This window comes from Coenobita brevimanus, chromosome 94, assembly GCF_032717465.1.
Source record: "Coenobita brevimanus isolate Jiangsu-jjx chromosome 94, ASM3271746v2, whole genome shotgun sequence".
Taxonomy (NCBI): Eukaryota; Metazoa; Arthropoda; class Malacostraca; order Decapoda; family Coenobitidae; genus Coenobita; species Coenobita brevimanus.
The window spans coordinates 22629166-22653690 of NC_137047.1; the positions used below are offsets into that span (position 1 = coordinate 22629166).

General features: G+C 42.1%; 1 protein-coding gene across 1 annotated transcript; it reads left to right on the forward strand.

The window, feature by feature from the left end:
• The first annotated feature begins 3201 nt into the window (after nt 1-3201).
• Nucleotides 3202-24208, forward strand: LOC145412917 (ribosome biogenesis protein bop1). The gene is made up of 14 exons (XM_080282717.1): nt 3202-3340; nt 4522-5068; nt 5354-5486; nt 9359-9563; nt 9895-10072; nt 10562-10659; nt 10959-11033; nt 11562-11718; nt 12679-12897; nt 15667-15770; nt 21480-21653; nt 21872-22017; nt 23309-23455; nt 23883-24208. The coding sequence occupies exons 1-14, from the start codon at nt 3260-3262 to the stop codon at nt 24034-24036; spliced, it is 2418 nt and encodes an 805-aa protein (XP_080138843.1). The 5' UTR covers nt 3202-3259; the 3' UTR covers nt 24037-24208.
• The last annotated feature ends 317 nt before the right edge of the window (nt 24209-24525 follow it).

Below are 24525 nucleotides of genomic sequence, written 5' to 3' on the forward strand. Positions count from 1 at the left end.
GCATATGACAAATAAGGGGTGGATATAGAATAAAGAAAATCTTATAACCAATACTAATTCAAAAAATTTTCTTTTCAGGTTACACTATGATAGTCTCTATTCTCCTTTCACACTTTCCTGTAAAATGTCCACGCCAGTTTTTCTATACGGCGTGGTGTTCTTTCTGACTTTTTCCTGCCGGCTTCGGCTGGAGGGTTTGGAGGGCGGGGGAGAGCCTTCTTCTTTGCTGTCCTTATCTCATTCTAGTAGTTCAGTTACTCTTCTAGGAGCTGCCTAGCATGGGCCAACCGGCCTACTGCAGTTATCCTCTCTTCTTATGTTCTTATGAGTTTATGAAATTGCATTTATGAACTGCCTTGCGGAATGGTCTTGCGGGCCTTATACGGCCCGGAGGCCAGGCGTTCCCCACCCACCTGCACTAGACCATCAGGATTCATTGGAATACGGTTACCACTCAAAGCAATAAATGGTTTCTTGGATCCAGCGAAACCATTTGGTTTGTCACTCTGTGTACCAGGACCCATATACATACAGGGTCTTCTCACACCTTTCCACTACGCAGATTTACTGACGTCACGCTTGAGACAGGACACTCCCTCCATTTCTCCCCACCCACCATCTCCCTTGGGACCTCAGAGGGAGGCCTCAAGTCGCGGTGAGGTGCAGCTGTCTGTCATCCTCCATACCCACCCCTCCCACCTTGCTTCCTTTACACAACTCTGTTCCCCACACACATTTCCTCAATTCAAATGATTGTTTAACCTCTCCCTTCTCATATTTAAAGGTACATGATTTACAAATAAACACAATATACTCTAACAGTGGCATTTATTAGGATACATGGATATCATCTTGTTATAAATGATACCGGATGTTTATTGGTACTGCTACCGGTATTGACTATATGTTACTATGCAGGCTTCATTTCCTTAACTTCGACATCTTACTCTGCAGCTTTCGTGTCGAGTTAGCCAAATTTCTGTTTAATACCCGCATCCTGAAAAATACTCGGTATCGAACAAAAAGGCTAATTACTTCAGTAGGAAGAGACACATGCCTATATATTAGTACTGACAATGCCTTGCCAGTTGTCTTTTAAATTACCGTTGGTAAGGCTTAGGTTTTATGCTGGTTTTAAGCCACAGTATGTCAAATGTATATATTCCGCATATATCATGGAGAGAGAGAGAGAGAGAGAGAGAGAGAGAGAGAGAGAGAGAGAGAGAGAGAGAGAGAGAGAGAGAGAGAGAGAGAGAGACTGCATAGATACCAAATCGTTAATTATAAATAACAAATCTCTTAATCCGAGCTACTATATATATGTGAATGTATTTCATATACTCTTTGTGGCTTCATGTACATAAAGAGCTATTTAGTTTTTACGAATTATTCACTCTTTGAGAACGAAAAGTGGCTGTATAAATCATTTCCAACGACCTGGCACCGTTGTTTTTGCGACCTGGAAGGGAGGGAGGGAGGACAGGAAGGGGGGGGGATGATAACATACTTCTTGCCAAACGCTTCCAGATGGGATTACTTCGTTACGAACCTGCTTTAAACAAATACATTCTGCGATATACCGTACTTAATTTTCAACACTACTGCTTTCTTGCTAGGGTACTCAGTAATGGTTACCTACAGTACGTGGGTAGAACAAAATAATGGTGAGTAAATATGAATACTAGCAACTCATACTAGTGCAGTGGCCAGTTGCCTCAATTTATTTTACCTGGGCTGGTAAATGCAATGCACCACGTGCTTTTCCACATTTCTGCAAGCACTAACCCCGTGAGGGGAGATATACTGTACACTTATAAAGAGCAAAGCCCACATATACAGGGATATGCACCTACGCAGAGAGAGAGAGAGAGAGAGAGAGAGAGAGAGAGAAAGGGAAAGGGACTTAGCATTTAATGAAGCTGATGGCAGATTCAGCGTTGGCAGGGCGTTCTCCTCAAGGCCTATTTGATTTTTTGGAATAGGCAGTTTGAGAAGTTCATATTTTAGATTTCTTTTATAAGCACTTTGATCAAAGTGAAGGCTGCAGATGCGAGCAGTATTCGGATTAATTGTGTCTTTCCTCTTGCACGGATGAATCCACTTACGTCTAATCTCTTCATCTTTGGGGAAAATATGGAAAGTTATATCCCCACCTTTCTTCAGTAAAGAGTTACAGCCAAACAATGCACAATTGGTAGGCATTACTTCACTGGGCACATACAATGGAATAAAGTGCAGGTGACAGAGGTGACCTGTTTGGCGCCGTGACTTCTGAGCAACTGAGTCTACTTCTCACTATATGGCAACCCCTTCTCGGAACACCTCACCTGGTGTCTTCGCCATGACGTCATGCGCAAACGCGACGCGTTTTGGGGTCGATATGGTTAGACCCTGTATGTATATGGGTCCTGCTGTGTACCATACCAGCAAGACCGTACTTAGACGCCACGCCAAGGTCTCGGTGGCCCTGTCCAAGCCGCCAAAAAGAGATTTAGGGTATGGCAGAGGGGAGTTAACCAAGATAAGGTATAGGGTATGGCAGAGTGTAGCCAAGCGAGATAAGGTGAGAATATAAGAGAAATTCGCTAAACCCCCCTGTTCCGGTTTGACTTGTAAAAGTTAACATTTTCTGTAAAAACTGTAATAAAATACAGTAAACGAAAGAAGGACAACTAAATCGTCTCATAACTTATTGTACCTCACACGTGCCAAAGTGGGGTCGAATTCCGCTACGAATAACTCTTCCGCGTCCCATATATTGTCCTCTGCTGCTCCATATATCTCGGGCTCTGTTCCTCCGTGCACACGCTCCCTAAGTGCTGGGAATGATCACTGGGTAAACAAGGTGACAAATAATCCACCCATTAACATGAATTTACAGAAATTTTAGATCTGTTCGTAACAGATGATATTTATTGAGCATTTTAGGGATCTATTAAGCTTCGTCAAGCAACTTTAGATTTATGCAAAAAAAAAAAAAATCCAACCAGTAACTGATATATGAAAGTTGCGTAAATACAGTTATAATTAATATTTTTAATTTTAACTGAACATATACAAAGGTTCGCTGTGGGACGCACTATAAAAGTACATTTAGGCTTGTAACCTGTGATCCCTCCGATAAACAACACAACACGTGAACCACAGCGTTGTCTCCTGCGGTTCACTAATTTCACACTATAACGCTTGTACAATCATCTGGAGATACTGACTCAGCGCAAGCTGTACGTGAAAGAAGGTGCAGGTTTAAGCTCTGCTAATGAGTCAGTTAAGCGGGAAGCGAAAACGTGTGCTCAATGGACCTTCCATCAACGTATTCAATGGGGATGAGGAAAAGAAGGTAACTCATTCTCAGCAGAATATATAATAGCCTGGTAGGAAGTATTGGCAGATTGCAATATCGGAAGTTTGTTGACTCAAATTTACCATTATCTACTCCGGTAGGCAAACTTATAGCACAACTGTGCTACATTTTAATCACATTGCACAGGTTACTTTTACAGGCATATTTGTACCTCGACTATACCACAAATGGATCACCTTATGTATGTTGCCTCTGTTAATTTTTAAGTTATTGCTTTGGGTTTCCTAGCTCCACAGTGGTTCTACAGAACGATAGTTGTACCATCATAATTCTCAAACCATTCCCATGCTGTCATTGACAAAATGAGGGCTAACCCTACCACTAGAAGGCATAAATGAAAACCGAGTCATGTCACAATACGTAAATCATACATGGTTAGTGTAATACTGATAATGAATCTTTGATCAGTAGAAGGCACAGTTATTAAAGTCGTTCTATTTTATGAAGGCAGTTTGGGTGGGGCACTCTAGGACCTCACTCTGTTAGCTCTGTTGCCACATCGTCGCCACACACGTGTGCTCTCTCTCTCTCATATTTATATTAACTACTACTAATTTTATTTTCTTTATTTTTTCTCTTGTTTTCGACTTTTTTTCCACACCACCCTTGAGGTAAAAGTCTATAGGTGTTTTTTTTGTTTTGTTTTTTCTTATAGCTTCCATGGCGGGAGACTGACTTAGTATGATCCGCTCATGCAGGGCTATCCCTCGTGTCACCACCTGACAACGTCACAAAAGCAACGCTGACAAGTCTGATGAGATTTATAATATACTATTTTATTGAATTACATCTATACAGAGTGTTTAAAATTCATAAGTAGATATTAGCTTAAAATAGGAGAGTGAGAGAGAGAGAGAGAGGTGAGCACAAATAATTACACGTGTGTCGGCGGTGATGTGACATCAGAGCTAACAGTGTGAGGTCCCAGATTGCCCCACCCAAACTGCCTTCATAAAATAGAACGACTGTAGTTACTTGTTATAAAGCCTGCTCTGTTAAAGAACTGGACAGGTAAACTGATGGTTATGAAAACCATGAATAAAAATTAATTCAGTACTGTATTTCCCAAATCAGTGCAGTAAATCTTAAATAACCAGCAAAACCATCTGAAAGAAATTATAAGGCACCTGATTATTAATGTTTTTCTAAACTTCCAGGAAAATTATCTGACAAACATCAACACAGAGGAAGATAATGATTCCTCAGACCCTGATTTAAGTGATATAGAAGATGATGAGGAAGAGGATGTTGAAGGAGTGAGCAAGGGGACAGAGGATATTGATGGCGAATCAGACAGTCCTGATGAAGACGATATTGAGGATGTCAGTGAAGAAGAGGAGGAAGTGAGCGACGATGATGCCGAGAGTGATGAAGATGTAGAAAATGATGAGGATGATGTGGAAGAAAGTGACAGAGAGGAAGATGAGGGCAAAACTGACAGTGAAGCTATTAAGAGAAAAGTAAACACCAAGGCAGACAGGGACAGTGGCATAGAGGACATGTCACAAGATGGGACAACAAAAACAAAGGAAAAGAAGAAACCTGAGTCAGAAGTAGAACCCAAGACAAAGAAGAACACGAAACTGAGCCTCAAAAAGATCTTAAACCGGGCTGATAATAAAGAGAAAATTGCCCAGCCTCCAGGAACGTGGCATGAGTATCAGGAAGATTCATCAGATGAGGAAGACTTACGGAACACAATGGGTTAGTATCCAATAACCTTCCCTCCCTCTCCCCTCTTTTTTCCCCTAGTTTCTAGGTGTACAATACCTTCAAAGACAGTATAATACTGTACTTAGCTGAAGTGGACTGCATTATACAATAAGCCAAAGAATGCAATTTAGTCATCTGAATTAGCTCGTTTAATGCATTTTCTTTTTAATCGGAATTTTTTTTTAATGTGGCAGCTTAAAAACTGAGTGCTGCAGTAAATAGCGGTAGGTTTATATAAGCTATCTGTAACCTTTTCTTTTCTCCCCCCTCCCCCAGGAAATATTCCAATCAGGTGGTATGATGAGTATCCGCATCTCGGATATGATCTGGAAGGGGAGAAGATCAACAAACCAAAACGTGGTGATACACTTGATGAGTTCTTGAATAGGATGGAAAATCCAGATTATAAGTAAGTATGAATAACACTGGCAGCGTGTGAAACAAAGATGAAAGGGTGTGAAGTGGAGGAGTGGTAATGTGTAAAGTGCATGGTGTCGGGCATGAATGGGCGAGGAAGATGCAAGGTAGTGGTTGCTTTCTTGAGGAATGAGGTGTGGCAGAGTGGAATGAGACATTACAAATGTGTCAGCTCGAGATGTACGTATGTCAAGTTCAAGTCAGAGAAGGTGAAAGTAGCACTGATTGTAGTGTATGCATCGTGTGATGACAGGAGTGAGAGAGAGACAGGTTTTGGGATGAGCTGGATGAAGCAGTGGGAGGAATGCCCAGGAGCTATAAAGTGATCGTAATGGGCAACATGAATGGAAGAGTAGGCACTGGTCCTGAGAATGGCATAATGGGTTGTAATGGGGTACCAGGAGAAAATGATAATGGGAAATGACTAAAGGATATGTGTCAGGAAAGGAGGTTGTGCATATGTAACTCATATTTCAAACACAAAGATGCACATGAATACAGTATACATGGTATAGAAAGAACAGGGATCATGTTGAAAGGAGCCTGATTACGTGCCCGTAGAGAGGTTGATGCTGGGGGTGGTTGCTGATATAAGGGCCGTGAAAGGACAATGTGGTCTGTCAGATCATATGATTGTGGTATGCAAGATGAAGCTGAGAGGAGAGACGTGGACCAGGAGAGAGAAGAGCAGTCAGGGAGAAAGACTGAAAGTCAAGAAGCTGAGGATCAAAGAAATAGGAGATGAATACAGGACTAAAGTAGGAGAGGAGTTAGAATCTGTGATCTGGAATTAAATGGATCTGGACAACCCGTGGAATGCTAATAGGGATTTTTTTTTAGTTAGGAATCCTAAAGCAGTGCGTGGTGTGGCAAGAGTAACATCAAAGAAGTAAGGTATGGCATGATGGGATGAAGAGGTTAAGACAGCAGTGGAGGAAAAGAGGAAGAAGTGGCTAGAGTGGTTGCAGGACAGGGGCTCAATTTAAATAAGAACTGAGTATGTTGAGAGCAAGAAGCGCTTAAAGAGACTAGTGAAGAGGAAATAGAAGGTGGTAAATGATGATCGAGGAAGAAAAATTAATGCAAATTACTGTGAAAATAGGAAGTTGTTGCGGAAAGAGGTGCGGAAATGTAGAAGTGACAGCAGAAAGAACTGTGAAAGTGTGGAGGATGTAAGTGGTAGATTATTAACCCATGAGGATGAAGTAAGGACCAGATGGAAAGAATATTTTGAAAACATGATGAATGGGAACAGAGAGATTGGTTTTGGGGGTGTGCAGAGAAGGAATGCAGTGCCAGGGAACGTGACATGCACACAGGTGAAGAACGCTAAGAAGCGGCTAAAAAATGGGAAAGCAGCTGGGGTTGATGAGGTGTATGCAGAGATGATTAAGTGTAGTGGAGAAAGTGGAATGAAGTGCTTGTTGGAGATATGTAAGAAAGCATGGATAAGTGAAACTGTGCCAGCAGAGGGAAAAAGACTGTGATTGTACCCTGTACAAAAATAAAGGTGAGTGAAGTGAGTGCAATAATTATTATGGCGTAAGTTTATTGAGTGTTGTAGAGAAGTTATTTGGAAGAATTATAGAGAAAGTAAGAGATATCAGAAGTCCTAGTGAGTGATGAACAAGATGGCTTTAGGAGTGGCAGAGGATGTGTGGATCAAATATTTTGCAGTGTGACATAGTGGAGATGGCTTGTGAGAAGAACTATAAGGTGTATATGGCATTTATGGATCTGGAAAAAGCATACAACAAAGTAGACAGACAAGGATTTTGGAAGGTTTTGCGCATGTACAACGTAATGGTAAGCTGCTAGGTGTCGTCAAGAGTTTTTATTATGATAGTGAGGCATGTGTAAGAGTAAATGGGCATCTAAGTGAATGGTTCACGATCAATGTGGGCGTGCGACAAGGTTGTGTGATGCCCTCAAGGTTGTTCAGTATACCTGTATACAGTATATGGATGGGGTAATGAGAGAAGTAAAAATGCGAGTAATGGAGAGAGGGATGGTGTTGGTAATGAATGGAATATCTCCAATTTGTTGTATGCTGGTGATGCAGCACTACAGTACTTGCAAATAAGAATTTGGTAGACTAGTGCAGAATTTTGCTGAGGTCTGTAAATCTCATGCCTTGAAAGTAAATGCAGAAGAGAGTAAAGTGATGGTAATTGAAAGAGGTGACTCCCAGTGTGATGTTACAGTGAATGGAGAGATACTGGAATTGGTGGGAAAGTTCAAATACATGAGTACAGTGATAGAAAAGAGAGGAAAATGTGCAAAAGAAGTGGAAAATAGAGTGACACAAGTAGGAAAGTAGCTGTTGCAATGAAGGGCTTGATAAGAAACAGAGGCTTGAGTGTTGCAGCTGCGCGAGGCTTACGTGAAGGAGTGTTAGTGCCAACTTTAACATACTGATGTGAGACTATGGTATGGAATGAAACTGAAAAGTCAAGAATGAGAGCAGTGGAGATGGGACTGCCAAGGAATGTATGTGGAGTACAGAGAATGAATAGGATACGAAATAATGTGATTTGTGAAAGATGCAGAGTGAGGCAGTCTGTGGACACCAGAATCGAAGAGAGTGTACTGTGGTGGTATGGTCATGGGGAGAGAATGGATAACAATAGAGTGGTGAAAAAGGTATAGCTGAGCGAATTTGAAGGAGCGGCCAAGGAGAAGGTGGAGGGATGTGGTGGATGAGTGTGTGAGGAAGAAAGGTATGGAAGTCTGTGAGGCTAGGGAACTGAAAAGAGATCGAGCTGGCTGGATGAATTTTGTGAGAAGACGCGCATGATCAGGGATTTGGCACCCCATTCTAAGGTGACAGCGTCAGGATTAACTACAGGATATGCTTATGTGATGCTACGGAATGTGGTGAAAGTTTTTTGATGTATCAGATAGAGCCAGGATTTCGGGGGCTTGAATGATGAGTGAATGGAAACTTGGCCCATTGAATTGGGCAGACTTGGGCTGTGTGGACATTGCTACTCCTTACCCTGCCCTAGGGTGGGAAAGGAAGTCTGGTTGATGATGATGATGAATAACACTGTGTAGTAGAGCAGTGACTGTTATGGATGAATGTCCACTGTGTCCGTGATCATTGGATTACTGTATTAACACTGTCAGTACTGTGATGTCATATTCTTGTTTCCATCAGATGATTTTTGAGAGATCCCTCATAGTGAAGGAACTAACAGCGGTTTCCAATAACCTTTTCAGTTTGATGGGTTTTGAAATTTATTCCTGTTACCACAAAGTGATTTTCATTCAGCTGAGGAGTGACGAGTAACATTTCTTAAGGAGGATGGTTAACTGCCTTCTGCCTTCAGTTCATTTCCCACTTGCCGTCTTTACTTTGTACCGTTATTTTATAAACTTTTACGACAACAGTACTTGATAAACTTTCACAACAGTATTTCATAAACTTTCACGACAACACTGATCACCAACTAATCATCCCTGTAAAGTAATTTATTTGTTGCATACAGGCTTCCCCTGTCTTAGTTTTTATGTAAATCTCTCAGTCGTTACCCTAGTTTGTGATCTTTTTTTTTTCCCCAAAAATATATGCAGTGCTGTACAGGATTATATTTTCAGCACCAGCCTTCCACATCCTTGTGTGCATTTACCAGCATAATTATGCTGTCATTCCTGCTGTACCTAGAAATTGATCTTTTTAATTTCACATCATATTGATATGAAATGTAGTTTACTTTACCTTTTTGACTTTTCATATCATTTGTATGTAGGTATTTATGCTGTCTTGGCATTTCTTGTACAGCAGAACATCCCTCTTTGAATGTTGTTAGGACCTACCAACATTTTCCCAAACAATCTGTTAATATTTCTCTCCTACCACAGCCGGACAGTATTTGACAAGCAGACTGCCCAGGAAGTGCGACTGAGTGATGGTGATCTAGATGTAGTGAAGCGAGTGATGGGAAGCCAAGTTCCGGATGCAGAATATGATATGTATGCACCTTGGATTGACTTCTTCACTCATGAGGTTATGGAGATGCCTATCTCAGGCCGGCCTGAGCACAAACGCTCCTTCACATGCTCAAAGGTCTGAGTTTCGGGATGAGATTGCCCAGTTGTGTACAAATTATCTGATCTTTAAGAAGCTTACACAGTAATTCACTGTTTAACTCTTTCACAAAGTGAATTTTTCACTATAAAGCCATTTATCAGTGTCGGACAGTTTTTCACATAATATATAACTGTCCATTACTGAATAACCAGATGTGTAGTGATGAGTTGCAGTTGATGTAAGTTGCACTAGTATTTACCTCAGTGTATTACTTTGCTGCAATCACTCCATATAATTGACTGGATGTGATCCTGTACAGTAAACAAGTAGAGTACCAGCAATTCCTGTAATTTATTCTCATTTGCAGCAAGAAGCAGCATGGGTTGCCAGGAGAGCAGAAAAAATCAGACGTGGATTGATTAGATTCCCACATCGGAGAAAGAAACAAAAGCAGTTAAATCCTGGTTTGTTTGACCTCTGGGCTTCAGATGAACCCACAAGACGCATCATTAACCATCTCCCAGCTCCCAAGGTCAACTTGCCAGGTAAGTTCATTTCCACCTTAGTTGCTCTTGGGGCTTCAGGCTCATTTGAGTATGACAGGGTGGACTGCAGGCTGAAGCTGTCCTTTTCCTGCAACCCACCCTACTGGCTTCCTTTCAGGAGATTGAGAGGGAGTTGTTGGACACCTTCAGCACTTCCACCTCAGGAAATGGTCATATTGATGTAATGTGTACAGCACAATACATTGTGAAACTAGTGTCCCCACCACCACCAGACCATGCCGTACTTTTCATTATCCTTTATCACCCAGTGTTCATTTATGTTTTGATATTTTCATCAGTATCCTGAAGAAATCAGTCCTAACCTCACCCTATTCCTGCTAGAAACTACCCTTCACCCTAATGAAATAATCTATCATTAACCTGCTTAAAATGCCATCAGTGCATTCCTATTAATGGAAGGTAAATAGTGTTAAGCAGACAACTGGGTCAGTATGACTACAGTATATTCTATCTGATTTTGTCTTACAGGCCATAAAGACTCTTTTAATCCTCCCCCTGAATATACCAAGAAAGGTGTGCGCTACACAAGTGTCAGAGCTATTCCAGCGTATCAGGAGTTCATGAATGTAAGTGAAGAATTATTCAGTATATACAGTATACAGTACATGTAAGCTGAAATGCTGGAATCTGAGTGACATACTGGTACATAATTATGTCATGAATGTTCAATACAGATAGAAGACAAATATTTATGGTGCATGTCTTTATAGTGTTAACAATTAGGCATGATGATACAGGGATATCTAAAGCCAAAATGTAAATGCAATATTAGTTGTGTAGTTCAGCTTGTGATAACTTGTCGAGATACAGCAACAGTAATGGTTCACTCCCAGCTGTGGTATAAAATGAATGGCTCTTACTCCAGGATCGGTATGAAAGATGCCTGGACCTGTACATTGCACCTAGGAAGAGGATTATGCGAATCACTGCCAGGTCAAAGGTAAGAAAGGTTATTTGTTTGTGGGAAATTGGGTTAGTATCATGATGACTTGAGGTACTGTGAGAATTAAAGATAGGCAGACATATTGTGAATTCCATTAGGGAAGACCTGTTTCACATGTGACTGTGTAAATACTTTTTAATCCTCTAGTCATATACTGTAGCAGTGAGGGCAAGAAATAATGATTTTCTAACACAACAGATAAAAGGAGCTGTTTCACATCCCACCTGCAGAGCCAGAATGCCGTACTGTACTGTTATGTACAGTACAGTATTTCATATTACAGGATGTACCATTGGGATTCTTTGAAGTGTATTGTATTCCTTCTATCCAGTATGAATAATGTATACATTCTCATACTCTTTTTTTCCACCTCTTGCTACGTGCTCCTGCCTTATGATATTTCTATTTTTCCCCTCTGCCTGTACTCCATTCATCATCCAGTCCTTTACTGACCACTCCCTGCATATTACAAAGTTACATACCTTTTCACCTCTTCACTCTCATCATATGGTTGCTTCTTCACAGGACCTGCTGCCAGTGCTACCCAAACCACAAGATCTGCAGCCTTTCCCTAGCAAAGAGGGGTTGGTATTCAAAGGTCACCGTTCTATCATTCGGTCTATTTCTGTTCATCCACTGGGCAAATATCTTGCTTCTGGCTCTGATGACCACACCGTTAAAAGTGAGTACTGTTTCCATTAGTTACTGTATAATGTATTTATAAAGGTTTGGCTATGATATGTGGAGGATAGGTACATAAGAGATGTAGCTGTGTTAGAGGTAAGTTGCAAGGCATAACCAGTTGTGAATGTGCCTTGTGGATGGCTGCAGGAACCTGACATACATGTAGGTACAATAGAGGATACAAATCTTGAGTGAGTCAACAAATTTTGCTACTTTAAATGCTTCTCATGGGCATGGTGCAGAATCTAGCTCAGTTGCACATCAGTAGTTTAGAGGGCTGCTGCCACTGTTGGCACCAAGACTGTATGTATGACAGGGTAACTGTGCTTCATGTGTTCGGTATGGAATGTAGTATATTGTCAGATGTGAACAGTAAAAAAGGAAGATGACTGCAGATTTAGTCATTTAAATGAGATTGGTGAGCACAATGTGCAGTGCCACAGTGAGGGACAGAAGAATGTGTGCAGCTTTGAGAAGACAGCTTGGGTATAATAGTGAGGTATGTATCCAAGCAGAGCGAGGCAGTTTGGCCATACTGAGGTGACGCATATGAGCTGACTGAGGTGGTTCGGACATGTAGAGGGAAATGTGTATAAATAACTAGGCAAGAAGTGCTGCACAGACCTGAATGTGGAATGGAGACCCAAGGTCTTATTAGAAAGGCTCCCAGGGTAAGGGGACTTGTCCTCACAGTTATGACAGAGCTGGTTTTCAGAATGTATCTATTGTATGTCTGTATATCCATAGCTATACATAGCGAGTTATACTTGGTTGCACCTTAGTAGGTCGGCCATGCAATTGAACAAATGACTGTACTGTAGCTTTGACAGTTATAATCGTATCATAGCTACCGTATATATTTATTTTGGCCATTTCACTTTTCCGTCTTTCTTAATATCTGAAGCTTGAGATGTTTCAAGTCTTGAATATTACTCAGTCTGTTGTTTCCATCCTTTAGTATGGGAGATCAGCACAGGACGTTGTTTGCGAAGCTTTGATGTGGAGGCAGCTGTTAAGTGGGTAGCGTGGAACCCAAGTAGCAAACTCTTCCTGCTGGCAGTGGTGATTGAGAACAAGGTGCTCTTCATGAACCCTGAGACATACCTCCTTGACAAGGTAGTTGTGCAGCAGACTAATTCTGTCTTCAAGGAAGAGCCAGATCAAGGCGACTATATACGTAAGTATTGTATCAGGTTGTTGCGTCTTAGGCTTACTGGATGAGCAGAATCCTTCGTGGAGTGAAAGAGGTTCCAGAAGTAAAGAAAGCATACCAAGTTTGTTCAGAAAGTATCCGACCTTAGGCTAAAAAAAACTAAATAGCCAACCTGCTAAGCTAGGACACATCGCCCTCAAAGTAGGCCCCTTCTGACATGACACACCTAGCCCAGCATTCTATCCATTGCCTGAAACATTTTTCAAAGTTGGTTTTCGGTATATCCTGCAGGTGCTTCATTAGCATTTGTCATGATCTCTTCTCTCATCTCAAATCAGGAACCCTTCAGCGGAGTTTCGTGCTTGGAGAATAACGAAGAGTCGCACGGAGCTGTGTCTGGTGAGTGGGGAGCCTGCTGGACCTGTGGGATGTTGTGCTTGGCTAAAAATTCCTGAATCAGTTGAGAAGAATGGGCAGGACCATTGTCGTGGTGCAGCTTTCAACTTGCCGCTCTTCAAAGGTCTGGTCTCTTACGCTGAACTGTGTCACGAAGATGACGGATAACATCAAGGTAGTAATGTTTGATGACAGTCTGACCTTCTGGTGCATATTTGTGATGCACAACACCATGGTAGTAAAAAAAAAAAAAAAAAAAAAAAACAACATGCAAGTGCATTTCACCTTGCTGTCGACCAGTTGTGCATTTTTTGGCTGAGATGACCCTGCATGCTTCCACTGGAATGACTGTGATTTGGTTTCTGGGTCATACCTGTACACTCGAGTCTCATCTCCAGTGATAACAGTCTTCAGAAAGTCTTGGATCGCAATTTGCATGGTCCAACATGTCTTGAGCAACATTCATCCAGAAGAGATCACGATGAATGCTACGAAGCACCTTCAAGAGATATCGAAACCCGTCTTTGAAAAATGTTTCAGGCAGTGGAAAGAATGCTCAGCTACGTGCGTCAAGTCAGAAGGGGCCTACTTTGAGGGGGATTAGTGTCCTGGCTCAAGAGGATTTTGTTTTTTTTTTTTTTTTTTTTTTTTTTTAAATACCCTAAGGTCAGATACTTTCTGAACAGACCTCATAAAAGTAGAACTATCACACAGAGTATTGCCACACAATCACTTATCCATCATTCAAGCTTTTGAAATCCTGGCTTTGCCTAAACACTGTACAGTACAGTGTTATTGTATTATTTGTGAAAAGTTGTATCATTAAATGTCATTTTCAGTATTGCTAGATAATTTTCAGGTAAAAAAAAAGAGGCAGTTGTGTTATTGTATTGAGTGGAATAGGAACATTGTTCATCATCGTCATCGTTATTGCCATTTGATTCCCTCACCCCCAAATAAGGATTGGATGAAAAAGGATTAGGAAAACAGAGAAAGAAAGCAGTAATTATAACTAACATACCTAGGGGGAGGGGGGAGTCAAATGGCAATGATGATGTACATTATCATCATCATCATCACTGCCATCTGACCCCCCCCCCCCCCCCCGCACATAAGGATGGTATGAAAAAGGATCGGGGAAACAGGGGAAGAGAGAGTAAGAGCAATAAACAACATACCTAGGGCCCTATGCTCATTCACACATCATTCAAGTCCTAGGGGCTCCATCTGACAGGGTCATTGCTCTATTGGTCAATATACTGTATATATGGATGGGATGATGAGAGAAGTAAAAACATGAGTAATGGAGAGAGGGATGGCATTGGTAATGAATGGTGATGGATGGAATATCTCAAATTTGTTGTATGCTGATGATGCAGTACTGCTTGCAAATACCAGAGACGAACTTAATAGGCTAGTGCAGAGTTTTGCTGATGTCTGTGAGCGTCGTGCCTTGAGAGTAAACGTAGAAAAGAGTAAAGTAATGGTTACTGAGAGAGAATGTGACTCCCAGTGCTATGTTACAGTGAATGAGAGTGACTGGAATTGGTGAGAAAGTTCAAATACCTGAGTACAGTGACAGAAAAGAGAGGAAAATGTACAAAAGAAGTTGAAAGTAGAGTGACACAAGGAAGAAAGGTAGCTGGTACAAAGAAGGCCTGGATAAGAAACAGAGGCTTGAATGTTGCAGCTGATGAGACTTACATGAAGGAGTGTTAGTGCCAGCTTTAACGTACAGACGTGAGACTATGGTGTGGCATGAAAATGAAAAGTTAAGAGTAAGAGCAGTGGAGATGGGACTGCTGAGGAATGTATGTGGAGTACAGAGGGTGGATAGGATACGAAATAATGTGATTCGTGAAAGATGTGGAGTGAGGAAGTCGGTGGACACCAGAATCGAAGAGAGTGTACTGAAATGGTATGGTCATGTGGAGAGAATGGATAACAATAGAGTGGTGAAAAAGGTATACCTGAGCGAATTTGAAGGAGGGAGGAGGTGAGGTAGGCCAAGGAGAAGGTGAAGAGATATGGTGGATGAGCGTGTGAGGAAGAGAGGTTTGGAAGTCTGTGAGGCTAGGGAACTGACAAGAGATCGAGCTGGCTAGATGAATGTTGTGAGGAGAAGTGCATGATCAGGGATTTGGCACCCCTTTCTAATGTGGCAGCGTTCAGATTGACTCTATCGGATAGGTTTGTGTGAAGCTGCAGAACGTGGTTAATGTTTTTGGTGTATCCAATAGAGCCAGGATTCCGGGGGGCTTGAATGATGAGTGAATGGAAGTGTGGCCCACTGGATTGGGCAAATTTAGGCTGTCTGGACATTGCTACTCCTCACCCTGCCCTAGGGTGGGAAAGGAGGTCTGGATGATGATGATGATCATGATGACTATCTTACAGAGCCTGAGCGAGTAAAAACTGCTGTCACCTGGAGGAAGCCAACCGCTGATGAATGGGCAAAGGGTTACAGGATTGTGTTGGAGCACTTCCGAACAGTCAAACAGGTACGAGAAAAACTGTCCCTGTCATAGAAGGTAACAGCTAATTCTGTGTTACCTCCTTTGAAGCCTAGTGGCCAGGGGCACCATTACTGTAGTCAAAGTAGTTTAAGGATAGGAGACTGACCTTTGCCTCGGGTAACATTTTATACGATAGGAATTTGCCATCACTAAGATTTGAACTTAACTGCAGTCCTTTCTAACCCAAGAGCTCTGCTACCGGACTTGAACCATAGCTGATTTGTACTTTTGATGGTACCTTTGTTCGTTACTGGCTGGTTGCTGTGTTGATTTTTTGTAAGATATCTGATACTGATGTAATGAGAGTAAGAGATGGGTATCATTTTGTTTTTGAAGTGTCCAACATACTTGCATGTGTCGGCCTTGATCACCTAATGGCAACTCTTCACGCTGCTCAATGTCTAGCAGCGTCCCTATTCAGTCCCTAATCCCTGAGGTCACGCTCAGTGACCGCATCCCAGGTCTTTTTCAGTCTGCATCTTGCAGCCCTACCCCTAACATTAACACTTCTCACTTTCTACACCCAGTTATCATTCCCCATCCTCTCCAGATGCCTAAACCACCTCACTCTACCTCTCCTCTTGAATTTGGCTCTCTATTGTATTTTGTTTTTTTCTTGGAGGGAACTGTTATTGTGGGCTCATGGCCTTTGGTTCCTTCTTCCTCACATTAAAAAAAAAAAAAACAAAAAAAAAAAAAAAAAAAAACTACACTCGTCCCATCCTACCTCTCAACTCTTCCATTGTAAACCTAGCTCCCGCAGGCCTCGCACACAGGGATGCATTGCACATCCACCTTTAGTCATTGTCATTTCTTTACATTTGAAACTGTGAATATCCTCTTCCTTTACTACCCAGGTCTCACAACCATACAGCATTACACTCCTAACACATGCTGCATACAAAAATCCCTTAGCACGGATGGAGAGCCCTCTCAGTGCCAGGAGAGGCAACAGCTCCCTGAACTTCTTCCAACAACCCTTCACTCTAGCCACAGAGCTAGCTTCAGCCCCACCTCCAGCACATAACATATCTCCCAAATAACAAAACTCTTCCAAACACTCAAGAGACTCACCAGCAAGTTCAATCCTTTCACATCTGACTGTCTCCACATTCTCTCCCCAACACACCACACACATGAAATCAACATTATCTTGCAATCTACCTCTAATACCACTGGGTCTCTTTTGCACCCACTTATCACAAACACTGCACAAGATAGAATTACTTCCCATGCCCATATTACAAATCACACATGGCCACTCTCCCTCTTCTTTGACAGTACCTTCACCAGCCCAAGATACCATCACTTGTTTTATCTGGATTTACTCTTACGTGCTTGTGCCTCATACCATCTCTCCACTTCCTAAATCTTTCCTCCACAACCCTGTCAACCCCGCAGTCAACATCAAATCATCAGCATACAACATCTCTCATGGGAGTCCATTTCTGTGAGAAAGCTTCAAGTAACATGATAAACAGAAAGGGGCCCCAAGACTGATCCCATATGCACACGAATGTTCACGGAAAACTCATCATGCAAATCTCCATTCACCCTTACCTGGGTGCGAGCACCCACGCACATAGCCATAACCACCCTAACCAGTCACTCCTCGATCCCAAGCTTTCTCCTTGCCCACTTCACCATATTTCTAGGGACTCTGTCAGAGGTCTTGTCCAGTTCATCAGAAACAAAGCACAGTTCCCTTTTCTTTCCTATATATTTTTCCTGAAGCAGCTGAACAGTGAATATGGCATCAGCGGTCCCTTTGCCTGGCATAGACCCACTCTTCATCTCAACAATATTCACTCTTTCTCTAATCAGACCTTCTAGAACTCTCTCAGTTACCTTCATTATCTGTTCCAAAAACTTTATGCCTTTATAATTTCCTCTTTCCAGGGCATCACCCTTCCCCCTATACCCATTTACAGTTACAATCTTCAGCCAATCACCTGGGACAACACAATCATATATAATTGTATTTACCAAGTCTGGCTAACTCCACCCCTGTATCTCCTGAGGCTTTTCAACAGTTCAGCAGTCAACCCAGACAAACTTGCTGCCCTCACTTCCAGCATCCTGCCTATTGCCCTGCTCACAGTAGCAGCATCGGTCAAGGCCAAGGGTCGGACACTGGATTTGCTGGTTCCAAACCTGCCCTGTCCCGGTCAAACTCCTCATTCAACAACCTGTTGTAATGCTCTCACCAGGTGTCTTTAATATCCCCACTTATCACTACTACCTTTCCTTCATCATTCTTTACACACCGTGCACCTATGATATCCCTGTTCTCCCCTTCATCTGATTTGTCACGTTAAGTATCACATTTTCGTGAACTTGATTCTTCTGAATTCTCTACACCCTGGCTTCGGCTTTCCTGTCACTCTCTGACTAAATATATTTGCGCTGTTTACTTATCCCCTAATACTATTGACTGTCAAAAATTCTTCGACTATCTTCTACGGTGGAACACATTCTGTCCATTTCTCCTTTCTCTGAAATCTCCATTCTAGGAGATTTCAATGTTCACCACCACCTTTGGCTCTCGTCTCCTTTCACTGATCCACCTGGTGAACAAGCCTACTTCTTTTCTATCCTTAATGACCTAGAGCAGCGTACCTGTATCCCTGACTGCCTTGGAGAGAGCTCCAACATACTTGACCTCTTCCTTACAATTAATCCTTCTGCTTACACTGCTAATCTTTTCTCTCTGTTGGGCTCCTCTAATCACAACCTAACCTTAACCTGTCCTATCGCTCCAGTACGCCCTGTGGACCCTCCAAAGAAACGTCATCTGTGGCACTTTGGAGTTGCGGATTGGAAGGCCTTCAGGCAGTACTTCTTTGATTTGCCCAGGAATGATTATTGTTTCCATGGCCGGGAGCCACCTGAGTGAGCCTTGCGCATACGCAGATTATTCTCTTGGGCATGGAAGCATACATTCCTTTCTCATATCCTTTGACTAATGCAAGGAAGCCTTGGTTTAATCATGCTTGTTCTAATGCTGTCCGCAACAAGGAGAGGGCCTATAAAAGGTACCAGAGCCAACCCACCCCTGAATCACATCTTTTTTACGTTTCTGCCTGGAATCGTGTTAAGTCTGTTCTTCACTCTGCTAAAAATATTTTCATCCGTAATAAATGCTCTCAACCCTCCAACTTGAATTCTTCCCACTCCTTCTGGCACCTTGCCAAAAACCTTTCTAACAACTTTACCTCATCATCCTTCCCACCTCTTTTCTACTCTGTTGGTTCTGTAGCTATTTTTTGTACTGATAAAGCAGATCTCTTCCCTCAGATTTTCTCCTCCAATTCTACCTTAGACAATTCTGTGCTGTTCCTCCATCACTTTCTCCTTCTGACTTCCTCATGGCTGACATTAAAATTTCTTCAGCTGATGTATATTCTGCCATAACTGGCCTCAATACTAGCAAGGCATATGGGCCTGATGGAGTCCCTCCTGTTGTCCTCAAGAACTGTGCTTCTGTGCTTACACCCTTCCTAGATAAACTCTTTCGCCTTTGTCTATCAACTTGTACTTTTCCTCCTTGTTGGAAGTTTGCTCTCATTCAGACAGTCCCAAAGAAGGGTGACCATTCCCAACCATCTAACTATCGTCCAATTGCTTTAACATCCTGTATCTCAAAAGTTTTCGAGTCAGTTCTTAATAGAAAAATGTTAAAGCATCTCTCCTATCACAACCCTCTTTCTGATCGTTAATATGGGTTCCGTCAGGGACGCTGCACTGGCGATCTTCTCACCTACCTCTCAGACACCTGGTCATCCTCCTTTTGGGACTTTGGCAAAAGCTTTGCTATTGCACTTGACATCTCCAAGGCATTTGATCAAGTCTGGCATAAATCTTTAATTTCCAAACTGTCCTCTTACAGTTTCAATCCTTCTATCTGTGCCTTCATCTATAGCTTCCTTTCTGGTCATTCTATAGCTGCTGTTGTAGACGGCCATCGTTCGTCTCCTAGATCTATCAACAGTGGTGTTCCTCAGGGCTCTGTCCTATCACCAACTCTCTTCCTTTTATTCATCAGTGACCTCCTGAGCTGTACATCTAACCCTGTCCGCTCATACGCTGATGACTCCACCCTTCACCTTTCCATTCGGTTCCCACAACATCCATCTCAGCACTTGCTTCAACAAACAAGGGATGAGGTTATAGCATACCGTACCTAATGTCTGACTTGGTTCGTTTGATGGGTAAAAATAATCCTGTTGTTTTTAATGCATCAAAGACTCAGTTTTTACACCTATCAACCTGACAAAATCTTTCACAGGTGTACCCACTAATGTTTAATAATATTCAGCTTAATCCTGCATCATCATTGAACATGCTTGGGGTTACATTCATTTGGGAAGATCATATTACATCTCTTTAAAAATCTCCTTCCAGGAGATAAGGTGTGCTAAGCTGACTCCGTTCCCTCTTTACCCCCTGCACAATTGTTGACTCTATACGCAAGTTTTATCCACCCCTGTGTAGAGTACAACTCTCATGTGTGGGGAGGCTCGCCACATACAGCTCTCCTCAATAGGGTGGAGTCAAAGGCTTTTTGTCTCATTAACTCTGCTCCTCTTACTGGCTTCCTTCAACCTCTGTCTCTTCTCTGCACTGTTGCATCTTTATCTCTCTTCTGTTGCTACTTCAATGGTCACTGCTTCTCTGAACTGTCTGCTTGCATCCCTCCACCTCTACGACGGGTGCATAGCACCCGTCTAGCAGCAAACTCTCATCCTTTTTCTGTCCAACTCTAATGCAAGAGTTAACTGTTACTCCCAGTCCTCCATTATGCAACAGGTCATCTCTGGAACTGTCTCCTTCTGTCTGTATTTCCTGCTAGCTATTATCTCCAGTCTTTCAAATGCAGTGTGTCCAGGCATCTCAGAATGATTGGATTTTGAATTTGGCTCTGTCTTGTATTTTGTTTTTCTCTTGGAAGGAACAGTTATTGCAGGCTCATAGCCTTTGGTTCCTTCATCCTAGTATTAAAAAAAATAAATAAATAAAAAATAATAATAATAATAATCCTTTCCACACTGTTTAGGCTATCAAGTAAAAGCCTGTGAAATGCAGACTTTGCCCTGTAAACCCCTTGTCTAGTCCTACACTTGTCAGCCAAGTATTCCTCTTTGTTATAACCCTTTTTCCATTCCTGGAAAAGCCTTCCTTACTCCTTAACTGTAGCTTCTACACCCTCATCCCACCACCAAGTTTCTTTATGTCTTTGGGGGACTCCCTTGTCCATCCACACACTGAATCAGTAACTCTCAAGAGGTTGCTTGTGAGGGTTCTGTACTGTTCATTAACACTTCTGTCAACATCTCCCTGTTAAAGTTGAGGCATTGAAAGCAGAGAAAGTAATACATCAGATTTACAGGTAATCAGGTGTTGGACAATAAGACAGTGAAAGTGTTTGTCCTCAAGAAGAACCAGGCTTAGCATGCACTGAAAGAATTAAGCTATGGCAAGTGCTGAATTTATCAAAAATTCAAGTACAATAAGGATTGGGGGTGGAGGGGGATCTGCAAGTAGGTGAAATGGTGAAGGGAGTGGATATGAAAGAGTAAATGTGATGAACATGAGTTGTTATGATTATTAATGCTTCCATGTACAGCATCTTGATGTAAAACAGATAATTTCATGTTTCATAATACTTTTAAGTTGCCCTCTTGTGTTTAACAGGTTGTGTGGCAGAAGCAGGGTGACTATTTTGCCACTGTGATACCTGAGGGTGATCACCGCTCTGTCCTCATGCACCAACTGAGTCGATGGCGGTCACAGGTTCCCTTCAACAAGTGCAAAGGCCGTGTCCAGTGTGTCCAGTTCCATCCTAAGCTGCCCTTCCTCTATGTAGCGGTAACATCTTCACATTGGCAAGAGTTTTGGGTTAAAGAAACAGGAATGGGGATGTGATTTATACATATAAATGAAGTTAGTGCCCAGTAAACAGTTTAAACTGCACCATTGACAACAAAATATATATCTTCATTCTCAAGGCTGTGCTGAATAAATTTGCATATTAAACACAGAAGTACACAGAATATTGCCCATAATTTATTCTTTATTTCCTTCAGACACAATCACATATTCGTGTGTACAACCTTCAAAAGCAGCGTCTGTTAAAGAAGGTCCAGGCCAACACACGCTGGATCTCCTCCATCGCCATCCATCCCGGTGGAGAGCACTTCCTTATTGGGGGTTATGATCGCAAACTCAATTGGTGAGTATGCTTCTTCTCAATATATTTTCATGCATACCCATGCATGTAACCTATTTGGCCATATGCTTCATTATTTAAAAATGGTGTTTGATTAACCCCTTAATTGCAGGTGTCATTCCAGAATTACATTGAAAAAACTGGACCAAACCGCAGGTGTGGTTCTGGAATGTTTGTGAATATTTTGAATGCCGCGCGTTTTTTCCACGCGCCAGTTGTTTCAAGGGAGAGTAGCTATTAGTTCTTTCACTCCAGCTGACCTCCACCTCCCTCCTCCCGCCCCCTGGGCCCCCCCCCCACCCCTGCCCAAACACGCATCAGTCTCTGTCCAGCTTTGTGCGTGACACTGGCACTGACACAGCAGTGAAGTGCGGGCAGTTACAGTGCCTTTTACCTACCTCAGTGAACACAAGAGTGGGTGTTTATCATATGTGCAGTGTTCATATATGTTTATAGTATTATTATCAGAGTGTGGTTGGCATTTGGTACTGGTGTGTGGGGCAAAAAATAGTGATTTTAGATCACTCACTTCTAATGGCACTGCCTGTCCAGTGAAAGGCCACGAAGTCATTAAACCTATCAACTGCAAAGCTGAAGGTTAGTACTTTCTAATGGTACCTTATTTTTTTGCTCAAGCTTTATTCTGTGCAGAGTTATAAAGGTTTAAAAGTTTGTTTACATTTTGGCTGGAACCCCCATGGGGGGGGGGGCAGTCGGGTCAAAACAATGCCCGCGGTTAGAGAGTAAAGTACAGTACTTGTTTTTGTTTACATACAGCAACTGCCACCTTGGAGAACAGATGCTGCCATCACAAGTTCAGCTGGCAAGTGTTATCATCATCATCTTCCTAACCCCATTTCTCATTTTAAAAAATAAGGGGGGGGGGGTAGTAGGATGTGTAAATTGGAAAGAAAATGCACAGCAGCAGGAAACTGTACAGCAGCAAGTGAAAGGGACCAGCCATTCACATACAATGTCTTTTAGATGCACCCCGTGTGGGATTAAGGCATCTGGCAATAGATGGATAGCTAGATTATGAATATATATCTGTAGAATGGAGTTATTCTCCCAACTGCAGCCCTTGTCAATTGTTTTTCTTCCTGAACTTCCAAATCTTGCTCTTATGTTGAAATACACATTGCATCTTATAATTATTTTCAGGTTGCACATATCAGGCTGCTTGATAGCAACTCCATCTTTACAAGCACAAGGTAGATAAAGTTGTAGAACAGGTATTATGTTCCCAGTCAATTTGTGTACTACAGTACAGTACTGTACTTCTTTCCAATTAAAGGTTTGAGATGGAGTACACCCGACGACCCATATTGCTACGTTACCACAGACAGGCGGTACGCAGTGTGGCATTCCATCGCAAGTACCCACTCTTTGCCTCAGCTTCTGATGAGGGTCGTGTCATCATCTCTCATGGCATGGTGTACAAGTAAGTATAAGCGTGCTATGGAAACTACATCAGAAGTATAGGCACATGCAGTATGAATGGCATATGTCCCTGAGAAATTTTTGAGCACTGGTATAGAAGAGTGTGGAAATAGGGGTGAGTTGTGGCATTATTGACTGGATATAAGGAGAAATACATTGAGCTAGTAGGCATCCTCAGTGAATGAACATACATTAAGTTTCAAATAAAGTGCTGAACACTAAGAACGAGGATTGTAGTTTGGGTAGTCAGAAACAGTGGTTCCCATATATTTTTTATATACAGTACTAACTGCTGAAGAAGATTACTACCTGCTTGCAACATTTATAACATACTGTACCTTACAGTAAACTGAGGAAGAAAATGGCGTTGATGTCAGAACAAGGAAAAATCGTTGTTGAAGTGAATGTTAATGAGAATTCCTTTGCAGTGACTGGCTGAAGGACCCATTTATTGTGCCTGTGAAAGAACTGCATGGACATGGGAAGTTTCGTGACCTGTACGCACTGGATGTGGCCTGGCACCCTTATGAGCCTTTCATCTTCACCTCCGGGGCAGATGCCACCATCAGGCTGTGGCACTAAATCCCCTCCTTGGCACAGATTGGATATAGAGTTTGTAATTGTGGCTGTCAGTCATTAGGTTACCTTATGACACTGCCCCATTAAAAACATCCTTGGCATTTTATCCCTGTAGGTTCGTAAATACTGGTCATTACTTTTGGGGATGACTGGTACTAAGGACTCCATCACAGAAAAACTTACACTACAAATACACAAGTTCTTTATTCTACACAGAAGCTTAACCCTGTATGCCTGAGAAAATTTATGCTGAATAAAATCATCAGGCACTAGCCAGAATAAATAAAGCATGGCTGAACAAGTTAACAGATGATGCCTCTAATGTCTTCAGCATAAGGACATCTCTCCTAAGCTTAATAAATTTGCCTACCACTAGCCAGAAAATATATATATATATATATACCAATTCTCCTCATGGGGCACCATAGGATTGGATGATGGATGGATGGCCTACCGGTTTGTGTATATATATATAGGGCTGTGAGAGGACGA